Source organism: Tupaia chinensis, unplaced genomic scaffold, assembly GCF_000334495.1.
Source record: "Tupaia chinensis unplaced genomic scaffold, TupChi_1.0 Scaffold000418_1, whole genome shotgun sequence".
Lineage (NCBI taxonomy): Eukaryota > Metazoa > Chordata > Mammalia > Scandentia > Tupaiidae > Tupaia > Tupaia belangeri.
Window position 1 is genome coordinate 1,291,712 of NW_006159923.1, and position 16,038 is coordinate 1,307,749.

At 52.2% G+C, this 16,038-nt stretch overlaps 2 protein-coding genes across 6 annotated transcripts in view; one reads left to right on the forward strand and one right to left on the reverse strand.

Moving 5' to 3' along the window:
* Positions 1-1,735, forward strand: part of TTLL9 (tubulin tyrosine ligase like 9) — a 45,592-nt gene extending 43,857 nt beyond the window's left edge. For all 3 annotated transcript variants that reach the window (XM_006154728.2, XM_027774275.1, XM_027774274.1), the window contains one exon: positions 1,339-1,735. In XM_006154728.2, coding sequence (XP_006154790.1) covers positions 1,339-1,415 — 77 coding nt within the window. In that variant the 3' untranslated portion in view covers positions 1,416-1,735. The remainder of the gene's footprint in view (positions 1-1,338) is intronic.
* A 1,632-nt stretch (positions 1,736-3,367) lies between these two features.
* Positions 3,368-9,585, reverse strand: PDRG1 (p53 and DNA damage regulated 1). Of its 3 annotated transcripts, XM_006154730.3 has the most exons (5): positions 9,383-9,576; positions 7,815-7,890; positions 6,719-6,793; positions 4,725-4,805; positions 3,368-4,174 (listed from the first exon to the last, which is right to left on the reverse strand). In XM_006154730.3, exons 1-5 carry the CDS (start codon positions 9,467-9,469, stop codon positions 4,092-4,094), a joined length of 402 nt encoding a protein of 133 aa, XP_006154792.2. In that variant the 5' UTR covers positions 9,470-9,576; the 3' UTR covers positions 3,368-4,091. The 3 variants fall into 3 exon arrangements, with proteins under 3 accessions (XP_006154792.2, XP_014445702.1, XP_014445703.1); XM_014590216.2 differs by lacking the exons at positions 3,368-4,174; positions 4,725-4,805 and adding an exon at positions 4,815-5,611 and having other exon boundaries at positions 9,383-9,585; XM_014590217.2 differs by lacking the exons at positions 3,368-4,174; positions 4,725-4,805; positions 9,383-9,576 and adding exons at positions 4,815-5,611; positions 8,525-8,945.
* Between the last annotated feature and the right edge of the window lie 6,453 nt (positions 9,586-16,038).

Consider the following 16,038-nt stretch of genomic DNA (forward strand, 5'->3'; position numbering starts at 1 on the left):
AGGGGAAGCGCACGCGCCCTATAGCAAAAACCTCTCAAAAAAAAAAAAATATATATATATATATACTGATATCTGCCAGAGATAGAGGTATGGCTGGCCTGGGCATCAGTATTTTTAGAAGTGCCCAGGTGATTCTGATATGCAGCCTCTAGAAGTCTCTAGAAGTCTCTAGAACCATGCCCGTTTCCAGTCGAGTGTTTGGTAAATGGTGGTGAACACAGGCAGAGCTGGTTGAAGACAGGGAGGGCACTGGTGAATTGAGGACTATAGGCACCAGCATACACCGGGACATCCAGGTGCAATCAGCGGGTAGCAGTGATGAGCATTGGGATTCCAAGAAGGGATTTGCCTGGACATGAAGATTTGGGGGTTACGAATGAGCCAAATACAGTTAAAGCGAGGCTTCCATGGAACTCACTCGGGAAACCCTGTGGATGCACGGAGTGGGCTCTCTGCTCAGTGAGGCCTCGATGGCCGTGAGTGCCTAAGAGGCAGGGACGGGCTTTGGGTGCTGAGAAAGATGGCAGATCCCACCAGGTCGGTACTCATGGCCATGGAGATCTGGTTATTCGAGCAACATTTGTGAGTGCCACCCGTGTGCCTGGCACAAGATGAAGTGACCCTGGAGTTGTCTCAAGATCAGCTCTGAGGGCACACAGGGTACAGGGAACACCATGAATATGCTGGGAGAGGGGGCCTCTCGGCAGCTCATGGCACTGTTTTGGCACGGACTGCCTGGGACATACACGTGATGCCAGAGGCCACTTGTGTGGAAAGCTCACCTCTTGGCTGATTATGCCTGGCACATGGGTTGGATGGGGGAAGAGAGCTCATTTAGGGGCACCCACTAGGTACCAGGCACTGTGCCAGCATTAATGAATTTCACTGAGCAAAAACCAGGGGGAAAGGCATTATGGGGTAGTGGGTAAGAGCATGGCTCTGGCATCAGGGAGCCCGGGTTCAAATCCCAGTTCTGCTTATTGTGTGATTCGGAGCAAATGACTGAACCTTGCTGAGCCTCAGTTTTTCTCATCCCACATTTCTGTGAGAGTTCAAGTTCATCCATATTCATCAGCAGAAGCAAAGCCCCCAGCCAGTGTTGGCTTTTGTTGCTAAATCCTTATGTTCACACCAGAAGGCAGGGAGTGCGATCCAGGTTTACAGATGAGAAAACTGATGCTCAGAGATTGTAAATGACTTGCTCGAGCCCACGGTAGTTCAGGAATGAAGCCAGCATGCGAACGAGAGGTCACACGGGTTGTACTATTTCTGCTGTCCCCTCTTCCCTGCAGGTAGAGGGGCACAGGCCAGCCCAGTCAACACCCCCTTCCCTTCCAGGCTGCGTCAACGATCGGAAAAAACAGCTGAGGCAGCTGTTCCGCTCCCTTCAAGTCCAGAAGAAAGCCGCCAGCTGAGCTGCAGCGGAGAGGACAGCGTCCTGGGAGGTGCCCGCCAGGCCCCGTCCCACTCCCAGATTCCAGCTCAGCAGCACCTCACAGCCTTTGCACCCCCCACCCCCACCCCCTGCCTGGCAGCAGCCCTGCTGGCTCAGCAGCTGCTGCTTGTACTGGGCCCTGGGGATCCCCCCACCCCATCCCTAGGCATCTTTGCACCAGGAGACAGCCAATCCCCAGTTTTAACCTTGACAGACTGGCTTGGCTTGGCAACTGGACCCGAAGAGGACAAATGCAGCAAGCTCTGTTATCCTAGAGAGATCACACCTAATAAAAAAACACAGGCCTTATTTGGAGAGTCGCCGGGCACCAAGCTGGCTCGGGGATGCTGCTGGAGAGCCAGGTCCTCCTGGCTTTGGCACTTCTGGTGCCTCTCAGGTCGGTGCTGAAAGGTCCTTCGGAGCAAGTGTTCAGGGGCTGGGGAGCTTGTCTGTAAGCAGTGCTTACAAAGCCTTGTTTGCAGGAGACTGGGATAGTGCTGGGCCCTAACACATCCTCTCTGCAACACCCTGACCTTGCTGGTAGGGGACCCACAGAGCTCCCTGACTGCCACCTGAGAACCCGTGGGCCAGATCATCCCCGGTTCTGATTGACAGGGTAAGGACTGGGAAGGCCGAGCTGTTTCATGGTCTCTACAAAACTGCATTCATCTAAGTCAGATGGGTGTCTTAGACTCCTCCCTGGGCCTTCTTGTTTGAAGTTGGGAGCTGAGTTAGTTAAAGCAGAAGGCCTTGGGCTGACGGCTTGGGGAAAGTAAGAATTTCTGCGTTTTTCAAATTTCTGCATTCCTAAGCCTCCTAAGAGGGGTTACAAGAGTAGACTAGTGGGCTGCTCCCTGGGGGCGCCTGGCAGCTCTGTCTACCTCTCCCTCCTCAGGGCAGTTCTTTTGGCTGCAATGGGCAGAATCCGACTGCTGCGGTAAAGCTCAGAGGGAAGGTTTTGGAAGAGAAATACTGGTAAATCCGAGAAGTGAATCTGCTGGCCTAGAGAAGGCCAGAGGCTACCCTGGGCCTTCTGCCTCCTGAGTGTGGCCTTCCCTCCACTGCTGACTGAGGCCACCTGGGCAGCCCCAGGCCTGGGCTCCAGGCTCCACAGTGCCAGGAGAAAGAATCTGGCTCTTTAGCCTGGCACCCCTGGAGCAATGTTCTGAGGAATTTGTGAGCCAGGCAGTCTGTGTGTACAGGTAACATTTATCATAATAGATTCAACTCCCTACCTCTCTGCATTTACATTTCAAAATAATTGTGTGGTTTAAAATTCAGTATTTATAGAAGGGTAGAGGATGGGGTCCCCTTCCTTCCAACCGTGTGCCCCAGCCTGCAGCCGTTGCCGAGGGAAGCACAGTGCTTATGCAAACTGGCTTTGACACGTTCTGCGTGCTCTCTTCCCACGTGCTGCATCTCAGAGCTCACACACCATCCGTACTCAGAGCTTCCTTACTGGGTAACTGCCACCGGAGCCATGGAACCCCTCAGCTCGTGCTTGTTTCTACTTCCATCTTTCCCTTAGGGCCAGAATGGGGAAAACGGTCCTTCCTACAACTCATGAAGGTGCAAAACGGTAGGTCTGGGTGAAACCTGGCTTTTGTTAGGTATTCTGTTTGATCAACGCCCAAGTTTTTAAGCACTGAATCAGTCAACTATATTAAAAAGACAGGAGATTCAAATGTCTAAATCCTCCTGCGAAAAGCTTAAGCTCTGGGCACACCAGTCTTTGTGCCTATCAGCCAGAGCCAAGTGGAATGAGGAGAGCGAGTGTGGTGTGTCCTGTGTTGCCACTGTGGTGACCTGCCTGTCTAATCTGGGTATCACTTCAGGGCAAGAACCACTTCCCCTTCACAGGTGGCATTCTGAAATGAGGGACACGCCCCCAACAAAGGACTGAATGAGGTAAGGACCAGAAGCTGCTGCTCATTCATTCTGCTAACGTTTATTGAGCCCTTGATGAACATGAAAGACACTCGGCCCCCTCGTGGTGCACACACTAGGACCTCAGATCAGAGGCGGACGAGTGGTGGAGGAGTGTTCTCAACGCAAGCAGCGTGTTCAGAGGCCCCCTCACCGTCCCCGGTGTGGGACTCTGCGAGGTCCCCAGACTGAAGAGCATCCACTCCAGGAAGCACACAGGGAAAGGGGCAACGTGGAGGCTGCGGGGGAAATGTGCGTCCACCCCACGGACGGCTGCCCTGCGTTCAGAAACACCCATGAGTCCCTGCTTTATTCTATCACACACGCTGCCTGGAGACATCTGCCCCTTTCTGGGAGGAATGCCTGAATGAAGCTCCCACTCTTCACTCTCCCTCCTCCCTGCCGGGGCCCCTGGGAACAGCGGAGCATTGTGGAGAAGTGCCTGTTGCAGTCATTCCCACACCCCACGGGCACTGCCCCCACACCCACGGTGGCTGCCAGGTCCATCAATAGGTCTTATGTGCATCTGTGGTCGGGCCCAGCAGACGTGGCCAGGCTGCACGTTCACAGAGCAGCGGAACACCACACACAGGCATCACACGGGAGTCGGGGCAGCTTCCTGATGCCTGTCCCCTTACAGGGAATCCTGTCCTTGCAGAGTTTGGCTCGAGGTTCCTCTATGACCCTAGGGAGATGCTGGTCACAGGTCCCCCAGTGTGGTTCTCGAGTCTCATCCTTTCAAGATGACCTTGAGAGCTTTAAGCTCATCCTGGTTGAGGGGGTTCAGGTTAAAACCCTTCAGCTCCGGTTTGCCTGTGGGGAAAAGACGATCCATCAGCACGTCGAGCCTTCTGCTGTGCAACCTCCTCCTGGCTCTGGAGTCGGGCACAGGAACGGGGCTGACACTGAGTGTCACAGTGACCCTCTAAGTCATGGCTCTGCAGCTGACACACAATGTCACAGTGACCCTCTAAGTCATGGCTCTGCTGCCCAGATACCTCCTGATTTTTGCCAGACCTGCGACCCATCAATGTGCTTGGGTATAACCCAGAATTTCAGCTGACCTCCACCACCTGACAGAGCCTTCTGAGTTCCCTCAGTCAGATACCCTGGCCCCCACACCATGACCTGGCATGTCATGTGGTCACCGCAGACAGTTTGGTGCCTGGAAAGAAGCTGTGAGAGGAACCTCCCTGACCATTCTGTCTCTGAGCAGCTACAGACCGCCACCGTCCATGTGCCCAGTGCCATGCACGCATTGCCCAGGCCACTGCCCGCCTCCGAAGGACTCCCCACCCCTGGCCCTCAAAGTGCATGTTACTGGTCTCATCTCTCCTGGTTTCCAGTTCCCCCAGGCCAATACCTTGGGCTTCAAAGAGACGGTTGACCTTCACTTTAAGTTGTTTCCGGAGCTTTTCTATCTCTTTATCCAGATGCTCCTGATCTGGAAGAAAGGGGATGAGCAAACAGAGGCTGAGGTCATACTACACACAGATTGAGCTCGGGAGCGGGGACGTCAACCTCTCCCCAGGCCCCGCGAGAGTAGGGGCTCTTAGCATTCAGGAAGGAAAGGGGGACCTTACAGACCAACTGGAAAGGCTAGAAGGGACATGACCTGCCCAGACCACTCAGAAAGCCCAGGACAGGCTGAACACCCAGCTCTGATTCCTAGTTCACTGACCTTTTTTCATTACTTTGGGGTGGTTAGTGGATGGAGGAGGCAATGTCAAGATTTTAGGCTACAGTGAAATTATGGAAAATCCAAATGCAGTAACAAAATGATGCACTGATACAACCACTGAGTCCGATATGGCTGAACTTTACAAACCCAGATCCAGCAAGGCTAAGGTTTTTTTTTTCATGCTTGTGGAAACACGTGACCTAAACAATCAGTGGATGAGTCTAATGATCAGGCTTCAGCTAATTATCCCCAGGGGTGGCAAAGGTTATCCTAACGTCACAGGCTGCACCAGAGAAGTGGTGGCATTATGACAGAGGCAGCTGTCAAAGCTTGATGATCGGTCGACTAAGGTCACCTGGCCAACTCCACCTGCTCACAACAGACATCCTGGCTAGTCTGTTTTCCCCACAGACCTCCCTTCTTTCCGATCAGGAGCAACTCTGACCAGCCGAACCTCGTGGACGGGGCAATGGTTCTATTTCTCACTGTACATGAGGAACTCCAGTGTCTGATGAGTTTGTTTGGCCCACATCGATTTCTGAGAGTCCTGATGATGTCCCAGAACTTCCCTAGGTACAGAGACAAGACCACATCTGGGCTAACAGAGCTAAGGGCAAGATCCTGAACTTACACACTGTCTTCTCTGAAGGCTCAGCCCAATCAGCCTCCAGCCGACTACCCAAGGGCAAGGACAACTAATTTTATAATCACGCTGTTCGTGTACATGGATCTGGTTTCCTCTGCTATGATTCTGATTTCAAGAGGTATGGAGACATGCCATCTTCATGAATGGAGGCAACCTTGCTGGGCCTTGGCCCACACGATTTCAAGGATACGGAGGAGAAAACATGTACAGGCTGCCGTCTTCCCAGTCAAGGACCTGTCTGCAGCCTGACTTTGCCTTCCTAGTGCTTCTCCAAAGAGCTTCCAGGATCCTATGATTTGAGGGCCTTGCACAACCTATGTTAATTGCTCAGGCTGTCAACCCTGTCTCTACTGCAGAGGATGTCAAGAACAGCTCGCTTCCCAGGTCTCTTGCAGCTATAGGAGGCCAGTGACGTAGTTATGGCCAGTGAAATGTTGGCGGAAGACTAGGGAGGACAGCCTTAGCTTCAAAATACTGGGTCGCTGGGCAAGTCATGGTGCATTTTTGCATAGGAAAACATAGAAAAACACATCATGACTTTCTTGACAACCTAATAGAAGGCAAGGCCATACCTAGGAAAAGCCTTTGGCCATTCCTCCAGCCTGGCACATAGACATGAGGCCTGCAACGACGACACAACCACCATGACAATATGCTGAGGTGCCAAGGGTGGACAGCTGTGCCAGTCCCGGACCGCCCACCTCGATGAAAACCTACATGAGCAAGACAGAACTCTACCTCCTTAAGCCCTAATTTGCTGGGATTTCTATCATTTGCAGCCTAATTCATTCCTCATTGGTAAATGCACACTCTGCCAGGCACACAGTTTTATCAATCTTATAGCTGTGTCACACAGATGTGCCTCCCTTTTAGAGGTGAGGGAGTAATTTATAATGGCAGAATGGGATTGAAACATGCATTAGTCTGACCTTGTAACACAGCCCCCTCTTACCAAGCTGCCCAGGCTGCCCTAAGACCGAGGCTGGTGGGAGAGGCAGACGGACTCCAGACCCAGCCCAGGAGGCCTTACCTTTCTCAATCATCTCCTTTGTCTGAGGGTGCGACATCTTGATAAACATGCTCCCGAAGCAAACCATCACATCTTCTGAAATAGTAAATGGTCATTCCTTCAACAGATGTTTGTTTTTGAGCATTTACTAACTCCCAAGTATTGTTTTTAGGTGCACAGAACATAACAGAACAAGACAAAGCTTCTGCCCTCATAGAGCTTATGTTACGGCACAGTAGAGGGACTAAACAAGCAAAAATATGATTTGTGAGACCCTGATAAGAGGTGCAGAGAAAAACTAGAGCAGTCTAAGAGTGATAGGGAATGCTAGAACAGAGGAGGGACTTGCTACTTATACCAGGTACTCCGAGAAGGCCTCCATGACTTGGGTCTCGACCTCACTGGGTGTGGGCGTGAACCCTGGTGACAGAGCAAGCCAAGGAGCAGAAACAGGAACAGCAAAGTACAGCAGTGTGCTCCTGACATGGGAGCAGCAAGGAACAGCAAGACCAGTACAGAGGAGGGTAAGAGGAGAGGGGATGACACTGGGGGTTTTGACCTGGGACATTGGTCTGCACAGTTGCTAGACGCTGAGTTTTTACTCTGGTGTGACAGGAAATAACTAGAAGGTTTTGCACATTAAACAATGGAGCACTTCAAACAAAATGCAAATTCCTTCTCTTGGCTCCCAAGGTCCTTCTTATGGACTAGTCTCTGCACCTCTCTCTGGCCACCTGGCCTCATCTAAAGAGCCCTATCGCCTCCTTCCTCCTGGTAATTCTCAACACCCACCCTGTGTCTAATTCTGTCTTTAGTTTCTCACAATTTCCAGTGATGTATTTTACGTTGCTTTTCTCATCTGTGAGCACAGGGCGGGAACTGTCATTTTTATATACCCCCCAGGATCCTCAGTTTCTGCCACTGTTAGGTTCGCTGAGGTGAGTAGCTGGAATCCTGAGCCTTGGTCTGTGTCACACCAGCAACATCCTTCATCCTCACAGGCTGGTGGATTCCCTGTGAGGCCGAGTCACACATCTGCCCGGTCTCTATCAGGGATAAGGTGAGGGCCTTAAAAGGAAAACCAGCCAGGCCTGCAGGGGAGGATATCTCGACTCACCAGAGAGGCTGAGGTCCTTCTGCAGGGCCCTGAGGCCCTCCCGGTTCTGATTCCTTTTGGTGTCCAGGTCCACAATCTGAAAACCACAGGGCCAGCAGGGAACTCAGATACCTCTTGCCCCAACTTGTCACCACTTGCCAGACAAGGGAATGAGGAGATGAGGCATCGTTCCTGGGTTACTCCTGACACCCCCCGAAATGGACTGCTGTGGGAATGAAGCTCCTCCCACTCAGCTGTGGGGTCCTCAGTGAGGAAGCTCTGTGCAGGTGCCTTCCCCCAGAGCAGGTGCGGGAAGATGTTTGCTGATTAAATGAGTAATTCTGGAGTATCAGCTCAAAATTGAGGCCGTACAGAATCACCGGGGGTGGAAACCCCTCTCCAGAGACACTGTGATTAAGCAAGCCTTAGAAGTTCTATTTTGGGACAAACTCCTCCAGCTGACTTTGCCCTAGTATCTGGGGCAGTGGGTTGGTGGAGGAGAGCGACTAAGGGAGTATGGAGGCAGTACAGGACACTGCTAAGAGAGCTGGCTCTGGAACTAGACAACTCAGGTTCGAATCCTGCTGCCGGCTATGACCTGTGGCATTTCACCTTCCTGGCTACTCCTCTGACAAGAAGAGCTATGAGCAGTACCTACCTCAAAGGTTAGTTACTGAGTCAGGAACTAAGGGAGTTATCCCAGCACCTGACACAGGAAGCACCTGACAAACCTGAGCTGCTGCTGTCATCCAGTAGCTTTTAATTCGATACTTCTCCCCTCCTGAAGGGAAGGCCAACCAGCTCAATCACCCAAGCATTCACTCTGGGGCAGAGAGAGTGAAGAATCATTTCTGAGTCCTCCTGCTCCATCACCCCATGATGCGCTCTTACCCCAGCCTCCTGAGTCCATCTCCAAAGTTCCTGGAGATACTTCGGACCCATTCACGTCTCTCTCTCACCACCACCTGGCTCTAACCTCCTCCCCTCCAGCCGTGGCAATGTTCCCCCCATGTCCCTGCCTCCACTCCTGCCCTGCTACGTTGTTTATCGCACAGAAGGCCCCCGGGAGCCCTTCGAAACCGAAATCCAATTCCGTCGCCCTGCTTCCCCGCACAAACTCACTTCCAAGCTTTGGAATTAAATTAGAAAATGACTCACTCTCTCCGTGCGGGTCTACAAAACCCTTACCAGGGCCTCACCACCCCACCAAAGGGCGTCACTTCTGCTCCTCTTCTCCCCTAGGGGCCTTGACCGGCCAGTGCACACCCAGGTCAATGAGGGGGCCCTGAAACTGCATTTTGAAACTGGACCTCAGGGAACCTGCCAGAGCAGTAGCAGGTCCGGACCCGGGGACCACTAACGATCGGGTTAGGATGAAAAGCGCGAATGCCCGGCACAGAGCAGGCGCCGATCCACACCAGTTTGGGAAGGGAGCGCCGCGTGTGCCAAGCCCGCGTGTCGTTTCGCAGTCGTTAAACTGTAACTGCACTCCGGGTCACCTCACCGAGTGCCCGCTCGCCTCCCTACGGCACTCCCCGCCAGGCCCCGGTCAGAGCCCCGGGCCCCAGTGCCCCGGGCGGGCCTCTCACCTGCCGCTTGTCCGCCAGCACCTCCTCGGCGAGCTCCTCCACCTCGACCAGATACTGCAGCACTCGCTCCGCCTCCGGTGACAGCATGGTACCCGCCGGCTCCAGCTGCAGCCCACCACCAGGCTGGCGACCCAGTAAGGCTGGAATTCGGTTTCTGCTGCGCACGCGCAGCACGACCAGGGTTCCCGACACGCATGCGCAAGTCAAGGAACGGTGGCGCATAGGCTCCAACTCACGCGCCTCGCCGGCCGCAAGAGGCGGGGCCTGATTTCGGGGCGGGGCTGGAGCGCCCCCTGCAGTCCCAGAGAACACTATGCGCAGCGCTACCTCCCACCCCTATCTCCTGTTCTGCAAAATTTCTTGACCACCTACTAAGTACCAGGCAGTTTTAGGTGCTGAGGATGCACCCAGACCAAATCCCTGCCTTCTTGGAACTGCACCCTCATGGGAGCTCCCAACAGTGAATGACAAAACAGGTAATCACATGCTAATACCTAGCTGGCGCTAATACCAGGGAGCGATGCGGACTTAGAGAAATAGAAATCTTTCTTCAGTTTAAGGAACACCAAGAAGACGCACGTGGCAATGTGACTTTTATTTAACCTCTGACACCTTCAGTTTCCAACTTACGAATTGAGAGTGATTAAAAATCTCGGGAACCAGCAGTTAGCGTAATGGCTGTGTCGCTGGACTCCCACGTAGTCGACCGCGGTTCGTGTCCTGGACCCGGTGGCTTAAAACTCACGCCGGGCGCGTGTGCGTGCGTGCCCAAGATCCCGAGAGGAGAATGGAGGAGAAGGGATTGTGGCGTGACCATCCCCCCTGGGGGGTGATTTCTCGCTTTCTGTCTCTATGTCTCTCTCTGTCTGTCTGGCGAGCGCACGCGCCCTATAGCAAAAACCTCTCAAAAGAAAAAAAATCTCCCTCGTCCCTTCACAGGCTGGAGAGGAGGCAGCAATCATTTACTTATTTATTTACTCCATGATTGAGTGAGAGAGAGAGGGGGTACCTCCATTGGGGTCTCGTCATGATCCACGTTCCAAATCCCCATGCTCTCCACACACACACACCCACTTCAGCCAGCCTGGGATCACTGGCAAGCAAGTGCCTGGGTACTCAGGGAGCGCTGGCCTGAACCCTCTCCTGTGGAGGGTTGCATTTTACTGCTGCGCCACCACGTGGCCCCAGGAATCACGTTCAATTCAGTCTGACCTTGAGTCCCTGCACTGGGCTGATGTCCTGAGAAGTTAATCTAGACTCAGAGAAGGTCTTGAAAAACCGCAACTAGTGAGCATTGAAGTTCTGGTTCAGAAAAGAAGTTCTGTAAATGCTGGAAAGGGAATCAATGTGGACCAAGGATTCAGGAGGACTTCCCAGAAGAGGTAAACAGATGGAAAATGGCTACCTATTAGAAACAAAGGGATTTTTAAAAAGAATCATTTATTTATTTAATTCCATTTATTATTATTTTAAATAATTTATTTATTATCATTATTTTTCAGTTTTGACCAGAGAGAGACAGAAGGAGAGAAAGAAGAGAGAGCAAGCCGCCAGGTCCGGGACTTGAACTGCAGTCAGCCATGTGGGAGTCCTGTGCTGCCACCATACCACCTGCTGGCCCTTGTTACTATTATTTTTTAATCTGACCAGAGAGAGAGAGAAAGAAAGGGGAAGTGAGAATGCAAGCCACCTGGTTTGGGACTTGAAGGGACTCGAAGGGACTTGAACCACAATCAGTCAAGTGGTAGTCCAGCACCTTAACCATCATGCCAGCTACCGGCCTCAACAAAGGGCTCTTCATGCCCAAACTCCTCTCACTGAATAGCTGGAAAAATTAAAGCTCAGAGAGAGGTGGGGACTTTGAAAAGTCAACAGCAGAACTGATCCTAGAACTTTGACCTCCTACTGCCCTGATTTCATCATTTTAAAGACATGTATTTATTTCTTCAAAGAGAGAGATAAAGAGAGTGAGACTGGGCACCCCCAGCCTCAGATCTGGACACTCATACATGCCCAATGTTTCAGGCTGACCAGGCGGGATTCGAACCATGCTCACCATGTGGGATCCAGCCTCTCTTGAGCAGTACTTTGCCACTGTGCCATGTTGCCCGCTCTGATTCTGGCTTTTTTTTTTTTTTCCCTTTCTCATAGTGCTAGTGTGCTCATCACAGAGAGAGAAAGAGAGGGAAAGTGAGAAACCATTCCCCAGGGGGGCAACCATGCAGCGATTCCCTTCTCCTTCATTCTCTTCCTAGGACTTTGGGCACACATGTTCGTGCCCCGCGTAATTTTCAAGCTGTCAGGTCTGGGACTCAGACTGCAGTTGGCCATGTGGGAATCCAGTGCCTTAACCACTGCACCGCCTGACTTTTTATTCTCCACTTTTGACCCCTTGTAACCAAGCTTGCTTTACTTGATTCCAAAGCAACATTTGCACAGATGGGATTATTATTGCCCCATTTCACAGCTCCGGACGGAGGCCAGGACGAGAACAGTGCCTCATCACACATCTGAAAGCACTCTGGTCTCCATACCACAGCTGCCCCGGGAACTGGAAAAAAGCCTTCCCCCCAAGCTGTGGCCCTAGAAGCCCCACAGCACCACCTCTTTGCCTGGCCTTTGGCTGTCTTCAGCAAGCAGAGGCAGGGCTGATTTCCCTGCAACCGTCTGGCAAGGGGAAAGGGACCTTCTCCTTCATTCTCTTCCTAGGACTTTGGGCACACATGTTCGTGCCCCGCGTAATTTTCAAGCTGTCAGGTCTGGGACTCAGACTGCAGTTGGCCATGTGGGAATCCAGTGCCTTAACCACTGCACCGCCTGACTTTTTATTCTCCACTTTTGACCCCTTGTAACCAAGCTTGCTTTACTTGATTCCAAAGCAACATTTGCACAGATGGGATTATTATTGCCCCATTTCACAGCTCCGGACGGAGGCCAGGACGAGAACAGTGCCTCATCACACATCTGAAAGCACTCTGGTCTCCATACCACAGCTGCCCCAGGAACCGGAAAAAAGCCTTCCCCCCAAGCTGTGGCCCTAGAAGCCCCATAGCACCACCTCTTTGCCTGGCCTTTGGCTGTCTTCAGCAAGCAGAGGCAGGGCTGATTTCCCTGCAACCGTCTGGCAAGGGGAAAGGGAGCGTCATTAAGGATTCCTCATTGAGGGTGAATTTGTCGCCAAACCCAGGATGTTTTGTGTAAACACCTTCTGGTTCAGAAATGCAGACACAGGCCCTGTGAAGGAAGGGAGGCCATTTGCCAAAGGAGAAACAGGGCTTACCAGCCATTCCTGGGGCCTGAACCCCAGTGCTGGGTTTCCTTCACCTCGAGGCCCAAAGAGGGCTGGACCAAGGTGACCCCTGACCCTGCCAGAGAGGCCTGGATGGAAAGAGGCTGAGGGAGGCTCCCACATTCGCAGTTTCTTGGTTATGTCAGGTCTTTAGAGGCCACCCTTGGCCACCGGAAGTGTTGGGAGGAGGTCTGTAGTCCTCTCCAAGACTTTGAGATGGTCAGAACCAGAAGGGCACTTAGAGATCCGTAGGTTTCAGAATCACCTGTTTCATGAATACTTACTGACTTTCCAGGCCCCATAATAGGAATTCCACCATGAGCAACACCATACACAGTCCCCGGCCTCAGAAAGCTCCCAGACTGGTGGGAGAGAGAGAAAATCAACACACGACCAAGTAAATGCATCACATGTTGGATGATCAAAGTGCTGTGGACAAAAATGGAGCAGAGCGAGGTGAGGAGGGAATGATGGAGGGGCTATTTGAAATAAGGCAATCAGGGAGGGCTTCTCTGAGGAGGCGTGGAGGAGGTGACATGGTGAGCCATGAGGATATCTTGGGGGAAGAGAGAACAGCTAGTGTAGGTGGAATAGGATGAGGGAGAGGGAGAGGGTAGGAAATGAGGGCAGAGAGGGGAAGGGAGCAAAGAGCACACAGGACCATAGAAGGGGCTGTCCCTGGAGGCTGCCCACAGACGCTGCTGCACGTGCCTCACTTCCTGCTCCTCTCTGCTCACGGATACAGGCTGAGTGGGGAACACAGTGAATCAGCACCCGCGGCAGGGAACTCTTACCACATAAGACAGGATTGTGTACCCCAGCGTCTTTGCCCCTCTCTGGGACTCCAAGAGGAGGCTGCTACAGTCATCCAGGCAAGAGAGGACAGTCGATGGACCAGGTGAGTAGCGAGAGGGTGGTGGCCAACGATGGGCCTAGGGCCTTTCACACCCTTGCCCATCAGCCTGGGTTGATTTTCACACTGCACCTTTATACCTGCATAAGTAATCCCCACCCACTTCTCAGCTTGGTGTCAAGTCTTTTTTTTTTTTTTTTTTTTTTTTTTGAGAGGTTTTGGCTATAGGGCACGTGCACTCGCTGGAAAGACAGAGAGAGACAGAGATATAGAAAGTGAGAAATCACCCCCCCAGGGGGGATGGCCACGCCGCAATCCCTTCTCCTCCATTCTCCTCTCAGGATCTTGGGCATGCACACGCGCCTGGCGTGAGTTTAAGCCACCAGGTCCAGGACTTGAACCGCAATCGACTATGTGGGAGTCCAGTGACATAGCCATTATGCTAACTGCTGGTCCCGGTGTCATGTCTTTTGAAGGGCCGAGAATACTTCTTAGGTCCCCACAGCTTCCTGGACTTCCCCCACCTCTGCACTCACTCCACCATCTTTTTTCTCCAAACATCTCTTTTCTGTCTTGTTCACCACTATATCTCCAAAATCTGGAACAGTGTCTAACACCCACGAGGTGCTCAGTCGGGGTTCATGGAGTAAAGAGGTGAACTTGACATAAAGCAGAACTTTCTGAGATCCAAAGTTTCCAGACACAAACAGAGCTGAGTAAGGCTAACTAGTTCCCCGGCACAGGAGGAGGTAAGTTGAGGCTGAGCTGCCACAGGGTCAGGATATTGTGGAAGTTCAGCACTGGGTGTACTGATTCCCTAAGTCTTCCTAACCTCTGCCTGGGTATGCCATCCATCTTCAGCCACCCCAAGCCCAGACCAAAGTGACCTGGCTGTTGGGGCTTTGGTGTCTGGGAACTGATGCCAGCAGAATGATTGCCCCCTCATTTCCTCGGGTTCCCTTTTTACCAGTCAATGACCAGCTCCTGCTCCTTAGAGAGGATCGCCCTCAGCCCACTGCCTCTCGAGGGGCGAACCCTCCCTCCAAGCTGTAACCCACTATCAGAATATGGGAGCTCATTTTCCTTACCTGGGGTATGGGCAGGGATGTGGGTGGATGTAAGGCAGGAGTCCCCAATTTATTTTAATAGAGATTTTTGCTATAGGATATGTGCACTTGCTGGAGAGACAGAGAGACCAGAAAGCAAGAAATTATGTCCAGGGGGGATGGCCATGCCACAATCCCTTCTCCTCCATTCTCCTCTTGGGATTTTCAGCATGCACACACATGTGTTTTAAGCCACCATGTGTTTTAAGCTGCCAGGTCCGAGATGTGAACTGTGGTCAGTCATGTGAGAGTTCCAGAAATGCAATTATTATACCATCTCCTGGTACCAGGAGCCCCACATTGAAGAGGGCTTGCATGTTAATATTCACCCAGTCCCAAAGAAGTCACCCTGAGGTCCAGCATAGAAAGACATGAGTTCGTGGGGCCGGCAAGTGGCATGGTGGTTAAAGGCGCTGGACTCCCACATGGCCGACCACGGTTCAAGTCTCAGACCTGGTGGCTTGCTTTCTCACTTCCTCTCTCTCTCTCTCTGTCTCTCTCTGGTCAAACTGGAAAATAATAATGATAATAATAATAAATAAAGTTAAATAAAATAATTCAAAATAAAAAAAAGGAAGACACGAGTTCGTTATTCACACAGGAGAGGATGCGCTCACTGGGCACGGCGGTGGGTGAGCAGGCACACGGCAAGGTTCTGTACATTTACATCAAGGCCTGCAGAAGTCGCTCAGAGAGCAACGCAAACTCCGCGTCACCAAACTGGAGGTCCTGGCTGCATGCATTGTTTGGTGATTACAGTTACAGCTTGGGTCACTGATCAACAGAATCAACAGGAAAGTGTGTGACAATCCAGTGCCCCGATCTCGTGATGTTGACATAGGAGACAAGCCCATACCTCCAGAATGGCCCCCGCCATGCACCAATTCCATGAAGTAAAGGTCAAAATGCTTATAAGCCCTCGCCGTGGCCTGTAATAGTCCCAAGGAAGAAAGGGAAGGGAGTGGAAGAGCACACCCTAGTGGACTCCTCATTGCGGCCCTATGACCTGGTCGACCTCTCTGAGTCATAGCCTACTTCTTTCTTTTTTTGGAGAGGATTTTTTTTTTTTGGAGAGATTTTCGCTACAGGGCACGTGCGCTCGCCAGAAAGACAGAGAGAGACAGAGAGACAGAAAGCAAGAAATCCCCCCCCAGGGGGGCTGGCCATGCCGCAATCCCTTCTCCTCCATTCTCCTCTCAGGATCCTGGGCACGAATGCACACGTGCCTGGCGAGAGTTTAAGCCACCGGGTCCAGGACTCGAACCATGATCGGTCACATGGGAGCTCAGCGACATAGCCATTACGCTAACTGCTGGTTCCATAGCCTACTTCTTCACTGTTCCTCAAAGCCAGGAGTGGTCCCACCTAGGTCCTGGCACTGGCTTCTCCTGTTGTCTGCACTTTCCCT

Coding starts and splice junctions, on each gene's coding strand:
- PDRG1 (XM_014590216.2), bottom strand. CDS start 9,469: ATGCTGTCACCGGAGGCGGAGCGAGTGCTGCAGTATCTGGTCGAGGTG. Junction 6,794..7,814: donor GAAGGACCTCAGCCTCTCTG/GTGAGTCGAGAT, acceptor TTACTATTTCAG/AAGATGTGATGGTTTGCTTC. Junction 5,612..6,718: donor AAAGGAGATGATTGAGAAAG/GTAAGGCCTCCT, acceptor CTCTGTACCTAG/GGAAGTTCTGGGACATCATC.